This window comes from Centruroides sculpturatus, unplaced genomic scaffold (assembly GCF_000671375.1).
Source record: "Centruroides sculpturatus isolate CEXI.00-Female unplaced genomic scaffold, Cexi_2.0 scaffold108, whole genome shotgun sequence".
In the NCBI taxonomy this organism is placed as follows: Eukaryota; Metazoa; Arthropoda; class Arachnida; order Scorpiones; family Buthidae; genus Centruroides; species Centruroides sculpturatus.
In genome coordinates this window covers 176,829-184,347 of record NW_019384344.1, presented here as the reverse complement: position 1 = coordinate 184,347, position 7,519 = coordinate 176,829, and the positions used below count along the sequence as shown (strand labels likewise).

The 7,519-nt window shown below is 29.3% G+C and overlaps 1 protein-coding gene across 1 annotated transcript; it reads left to right on the top strand.

The window, feature by feature from the left end:
* The first annotated feature begins 5,748 nt into the window (after positions 1–5,748).
* LOC111635067 (patched domain-containing protein 3-like) lies at positions 5,749–6,972 on the top strand. Its single transcript, XM_023379919.1, has 2 exons — positions 5,749–6,780; positions 6,919–6,972. Exons 1-2 carry the CDS (start codon positions 5,749–5,751, stop codon positions 6,970–6,972), a joined length of 1,086 nt encoding a protein of 361 aa, XP_023235687.1.
* The last annotated feature ends 547 nt before the right edge of the window (positions 6,973–7,519 follow it).

Below are 7,519 nucleotides of genomic sequence, written 5' to 3'. Positions count from 1 at the left end.
TTTCCTATCATCAAGAATGTTATACTGACTGTATCATGACGTACATTAACTAATAAACTTTGTCAATTATTAGCAATATATTTCTGATTTAGTTTCTGATATTTCAAAAGAACACACAAAAAAATGGTTTTTGAAATTATGAATAAAAACTTCGTTCAGTATTTAATAACAAAACACTGAATCCCAATATAAATAATCTTTTATTTCACAAAGAGTGCAGTTTTTTAATCTTTCCTATTTTAAAGCTATTCTCATATCTATTTTATGTATATACTTTTAAACAAATTTATTGTTTAAAAGTATATATGTTACCGCTAAACCTTGAAAGCTTGTGGAACGTTGCCTAGCTAATCTGCAGATTAACTAGGGTGGTCCGTCGAAAATTGTTTCATTTCTCAAATTACCTAGGTAATATGCAGATGATCTAGGTAATCTGCACATTACCTACTAGGCACTCGGTAAACTGAAAATAAGATCTTTGCTGGAACAACAGCAACGTTTCTGTACGCTTAAATTAACATAATGTTATTTATTCAATTTTCGATATATAAAGAAAAGTTAATAGAATCAAACAATGAACAAATTAGTTGATAAATTCAATCATCAATCAATTAAAAAACTGTAATATAAAAATCAAACGGTTTAAAATATTACTGTATTACAATTAAGGAAATGAATTTGCAAAACATATGATAAAACTGTACTTACTTATTAAAGCAATCTAAAGATTGGTGACACTTTGAATTACATAGCAATTTTTTTGAACAAGACCACCTAATTGTAGTACACTTAGATTTTTAGTCAAACTTTCTGAAACCCTGCCCAGTCAGTACCAAGGAATTGTTTTATTGCTATTCGACGTAAACATATTTCTACAGCAGGGACATCTTTTGTCGTTTAAAAATCTCTCTTCGCAAACTCTGAATTCAGATTTTGCATACAATTGTTTTAAAATACCCGTTTTAGTACCAAGTTTATAAAAGCTATCCTCTGTTTTACTCAGAACCACAGCTAAAATTGAGCGTGCATCAGTTTTTGCTCTGTCTTGTTTGGGAAGTAGTAGGGAAAGGAAATTAGAAAAACAAACTTTTGAACTTTAACGATACGGAAGCAGTTAATGTGCGGAATACCTAGGTTAAATGCGGAAAACTCTTGATTCTGCATGTAAACGGCTCACCCTAGTTAATCTGGAGATTAGCTAGGTAATGTACACATTAATGGCTTTCGAGCTTTAGCGGTAACATGTATGTAAATTAGGAATTATATTTATTGGAATAAAAAAGCAAAATTAAAAATTTTGCTTTTTTATTCCAGTCCAGCAAGTTTGAAAAATTATTTACGAGTTCTTCGTCTAATACTTGGTGTTTTAAAATCAAATTTTATTTTGCTTGTGTCTGATATGTCTTTCAATAAATGATGTTGGAAATATATAATTTTTCTATATTAATTAATTCCCAGTTTAGATTATTTGCGAATTCATAAATAAACTTGTGATTTAAGTCAGTTTTTTGACTTATTACATTTCTCTTAAAATAACTTTTGAAATTTCAAATACAGTAATACCTTTACTTAAAGCGAATCCGGAGTTACGTGATTTATAAATCTTGTCGACTCGTCTTTTGTTTGAGTGCCACGCAACTCCTGATTACTCACTCCGCCTCACTATTGTTTGGCTTACATCTTCGGACGTGTCGCGTAGAATCGACATATAGCTACAATTTATTTTGTGTTATTTATTTCTGTGTTTGTTATATCTACGGATATTTGAAGACTGAACTATGTCATGCAAACGAAGTAGAACCGATTCTTCTGCATCAAACAAGAAAAGAAACGTTTTTATCTCTGGAATGTAAAGTTAACATTATTAATGACTTCGATACAAAAATGAAAATTTGTGAATTGGCGAAGAAGTTTGATCTACCGGAATCGACAGAAAGAAAAATTATAAAAGGTAAAGAAAAAGTTTTCAAAGCTGAAAAATATGCTCAAACTTTAAATTCAAGCATCATTCGTAAACGTCACGGTGTTATCCCTGAGATGGAAGCAATGTTAAAATTATGGAGTAATATTATTATAGAATTTGTTATACATATGTATTATCTAAAATTTTATTAAACATTTTTTTCTAAATTATTGTTTTCTTTAATCTCCAGCCGCAATTAAAAATGATTTGTATGTATTTATATGCGACATGATACCCCAGACTTAAGAGAATTCGCGGTTATCGCTCGGTTCCACCTATCGCGTAAGTTCGGGGTATTATTGTACTATTTTTTTCGTCTGTTGGTGAACTTGTTAACTTTTCCTACTCAACAGATATAATGTGTTTGTATTCTGTAAGAAATAATCCGTATTAAGATATATATCTTTTATTCATTTTATACATATAAAATACAGCACATTTTTAAACAGAGGTTAAAATATTGATTTTAATGAATATTGTTGTATTTTTGTAACAGTTTTTAGTAAAATTGAAAAAATATTATTTACTAGCAGGTGGGCCCAGCGTTGCTCTGGAAAAAGTAACAATAACTAAGATAAAGATTATTACGTTACAGTCAACCTTACCCATTTTCACAGAATGCAAGAATTGGGTTCCCTTGTTTCCAGACTAATTAGAGAATTTTTGATGGTTCTAAAAATATGTTCGATTTCCCACAAAAACGAAAAAACTGCATCTGCGCCTGTAAATCTTGCACGTCGCTTTCTCTTAACAATTCCATTGTTACGTAACACTGCCATTGTTACTTAACACTTCCATTGTTACTTAACACTTCCATTGTTGATGGAAGTGTTAAGCCTTAATCCTGTCTTTCTCCCCCCGGGAGGAATTTCGAAAAATCCCTTCTTAGTGTGCGTTCTCGTGACGTACCCTAACGTGTACCAAATTTCAACTTTCAACTCCTAACCGTTTGGGCTCTGCGCTTATTATTATTATTATTATCATTATTATTATTATCAACCCGTCTCGATTATATATTAGATTACAATTAAGTAATATTTATAGACGTTTCCTGGTCGACCGCTCCATTATGCCAATATTCGTAGTACTTTAAAAAGTCTTGATTATGTAATGCTTTCTTTCAAACTAAATTGGTGTTGTGAATATTGCAGCGCTAATTTCTTTATACATTCCCAGCTGTTATATATAATAGAGGAAAAGCATTGCGATCGGTGAAAAATGATTTGCAAGATTTTTCATTTTTAGATGTAGGACATCTTGAAACTTCCAGAAATACTAAAAATCCTTTTGTAATTTTTTCATGTGGCAGGATTTTGTTCATATTCTTTGAAATTAAATAACTCCTGTTCTTTTTATTTGAAATATCTGAAATTTTGCAGTGTGGTTTACTTATTAGGAAAATAGATTGTTTTAAATTTTGATAGTGTAAGATCGAGGGAAAGAAAGATAATGGAAATCGTGTGTTTTCTCCAGTAGGGTCTTACTTAATGACTATTTTACTAATTGTAAGCATTCAGAATTTTTTGTAAACTCATCTTTATCTTTAAAATTAAGCTTTGTGCCATTTTATACTAGTTGAATATATAAAATGTTTTTTAATGTGAGAACAGGATGTGATAAAAATTTTAAATGTTGCCAAAAAAGTTGAGGAACTCGTTGCTGGTTTATTTTATTTCAGTGTCCTTTTGTGATGATACCAAAACGTGATTTTTAGCATCTAATTTATTACTTAATGCCGATTAATGATGTTGTGGACAAATCTCTCAAGAAAAAGAGTAGTAAATATGAACATCCAAAGGTTTAATATTAGAAATAAGTATTTTGTTTGAAAAGCATGAGACAACCAAATTGCCAGGATGTGGGCATCAGTAGTATAATAATGTTCCTTCTGCCCAAAACATAAATATTAGGTTTTTAAAAATCAGTAAATTTAATCAAAATCAATAGTAAAATTCAATGAATTTAAACAAAAAAATTAAAACCAATGAAATCTCGTAGATTCCTAATTTTTAAGTTTTTTTTTAAAATTCAATGAATTTAATCAAAATTCAACAAATTTAAACAAGAATTATAAACCACTGAAAATCTCGTTGATTACAAAAAAGAAAATATAAAATAAAGTCAAACAAACTCTATAATATGTGCTTTATAATTATTCCCACAATTTTTCTTACCCTTATATTCAAATTTAAAATTACTTATCTCCTCTAAATCTTCATCCCTTAATTTTTTATTAAATCGATCAGGTAGAAAAACTTGAAAGTCATTCAATTCTTCATCTTTAAGAACTACTAGTTTTTTTTTCCAAAACGACTGTATATTGTTTTAACATAATCAATCGAATATTCATAATCAATTTCCAACTCCCATAATTTCTTTGTTGGAGTATTTTGAATTTTTTCAATATTGTTTAGTTTTNCTCCTCTTTTTGGCCTTAATAAGTGAATTATATTGTCGTTTCAAATTTAAAAAAGAGGCCAAATCAGCCTGGCTGTTAGATCTGCGGAATTTGCCCAGGAAAGGGGATATTAAAAATAAAGATAAAGCAGGACTTTATAGAATCCCCTACAAGAACCAACAGTTAGGGATAAAAATGGATTACATAGGAATTACAACGAGAAACCTCGGAGTAAGGATCAGAGAACATAAGTATGATGTTAGAAAAAGATCTAACGCAACGATATTGGCCCACATAGCTCAATCTTAAGGATGTGTGGTAGGCTGGGCGGAAGCAGAAATTGTCAGACAAGTACACTCTCCAACTTTAGCAAAAACTGCCGAAAAAAGGGAAATATACATCAGCAAACTTGGTGAAAGATGCATTAATGCCAGAGACGCAGTAGGTCTTCCCTTAGCTTGGAAGTTTGCCATTAAAAAGCTTAAAAGTAGCTCGTGAACCGAAATATAATCCATAATCGCTTTAAAGGAAACTTAGTAACTTCTATTTGATTATGGTGGATTGTATTAATGTTTAGCTATAGTAGTATATTATTTATTTTTACATTTTATGTACCATGCACAGTTTTTATTCTTTTTAGTTGATATGTTATCGGTTTTTGAATTTTGAATGTGATGTTTCTTTTTATGCTGTATTCCATTTTTAAATGTTCTAACCTGATGATGATCTATTGAGTAGATCGAAAACGTTCGTTTTTAATAAACTCCCTCAGCAACTAATAAGGTGTTGGTTATATGGTTATATCATTATTGATAGGTATAAAATGTAGAATTGAGTATATTTCCATTAACAGCAGTTTAAACTAATTTCGTTTGTAAGATATAACGTATTTCAATTGTATTTTTTTTAAAATAAAATTTAAGTACTATAAATTTAAGGCTGACAACTGTGAATAATACTGTTTATGAATAATTCAGAAGTCTATATTAATTTGAAAATAATTATAGGAAAAAAGTTGTTGATAAATATTTTCTATGAACGGAGGCAGATGCCTCCGTTGATAGATGAAAGATGCCTCCGTTCATAGAAAATATTTCAGTAATAGCTTGCCCATTGAAATTTTAATGCAACCCAATATTGAGTCTTGAACCATAGTTTGAGAAAGGCTAAACTATTCATCGCGTTAAAGTAAAAAGAATATCAGAAATTTTATTTCGTTAACCATATATTAATCAGAATATCAGAAATTTTATTTCGTTAACCGTATATTAATCAGAATATCAAAAAAAGTTTATTTCGTTAACCGTATATTAATTCCAGATTTTTTATTTCAGAACAAAATGATGATTATCTTGAAAAAAATAAAAACACAGAAGAAGAATTTACTATGGCAATTTTTAGAGATTTATTAGGAAAAACGCTATCCAATACCTCAGTGAAGTTGATTATTATTATAATTTACACAATTAATTTATCGTTTGGAATATGGGGTACATTTCACATCGAACATGGTATTAAATATGAGAGTCTATTTCCAAAAGATTCTCTTATTACACGAGGTTTTCGAATTAATTACAACTACTTTACCCGTTACTCCTATCCTTTTCAGATAATTATTAATGAAACGTTGGATTACTCAGATATAAAAGTACAAATGTCGATAGAAACTGTGTTGACTAAATTCGAGAATCATCCAAATATTGCTGGAAAAGAATTTACTGTGTCTTGGTTGAAATTCTACAAAGAATTTCAGAAAAGTCCGGTAGCAAAATTTTCATTGCAAGGTTACAATATGTCAAACAAGCAAGACTTTATCGATGGACTTCGCGATGTGTTCTTTAATATCCGAGCAGCCCAGTCTCTCTCGAATGATGTCGTTTTTAACAGTAACAATACCGACATCTTATACAGTAGGTTTTTTATTATGGGAAAGAATTTGAATTCTTCACACTCAGAAAGAGAGACATTAAAAGATTTATTGAAAATTGCCGATGAATCCGACATTCCTGTACTAGTGCATTGTGTTAAGTCAGGTATGATTGAACAAGGAATCATCATTGGACAAATGATTAAACAATTATTTTGGATTACTGCTGTGCTAATAACAGTAATATTTCTATTGTTTGTACCGAATTTATTAATCGCAATTATTGTTGCAATATCTGTCGTATCTGCAATGATAGAAACTTTAGGTTATATGTCTTTATGGGGAGTCAACTTGGATATTATATCAATGATCAGCCTTATTCTGTGTGTGGGATTCAGCGTGAATTATCCTACTCATGTTTCGTATGCTTATGTCATGTCAGCAAGCAAAACACCAAACGAAAAATTAAAAGATTCTCTATATCGTATAGGCTTTCCAATACTCCAAGGATCATTGACCACGGGATTAGGAATATTGATTTTATATTCTGATGTATATTTTCTTTGTATATTTGCAAAAATTGTAATTCTTATTGCAATGGAAACAGCTTTTCATGCGTTATTCTTCATTCCCGTTGTCCTTTCTGTCATTTATGCTATTTTTGAAAAAATAAATTTTCTTGTTGAATAGGAAATGATTATTTCATTGGTGTTAACATTTTATCGTAATTTTCATGTTACTTAAGATTTTGACATCGACGAATAAATATTTTGATGACTTTGACTTTGAAAACGTATTGTAGGTGTACAATATTTAAATTTATCGATTATGTTTGTTATATTAATGATAAAAATCTATTATTATTAAGTATTGTACATGAGTAGTTTAGATTCAAACATTTTGTGGTATATTTTTTTTAAATTAAGAAATATGATTTGTATTAGTTTTTTTTTTTTTGTTTTTCTGAATTTTCCTATCATCAAGAATGTTATACTGACTGTATCATGACGTACATTAACTAATAAACTTTGTCAATTATTAGCAATATATTTCTGATTTAGTTTCTGATATTTCAAAAGAACACACAAAAAAATGGTTTTTGAAATTATGAATAAAAACTTCGTTCAGTATTTAATAACAAAACACTGAATCCCAATATAAATAATCTTTTATTTCACAAAGAGTGCAGTTTTTTAATCTTTCCTATTTTAAAGCTATTTTCATATCTATTTTATGTATATACTTTTAAACAAATTTATTGTTTAAAAGTATATATGTTACCGCTAAACCT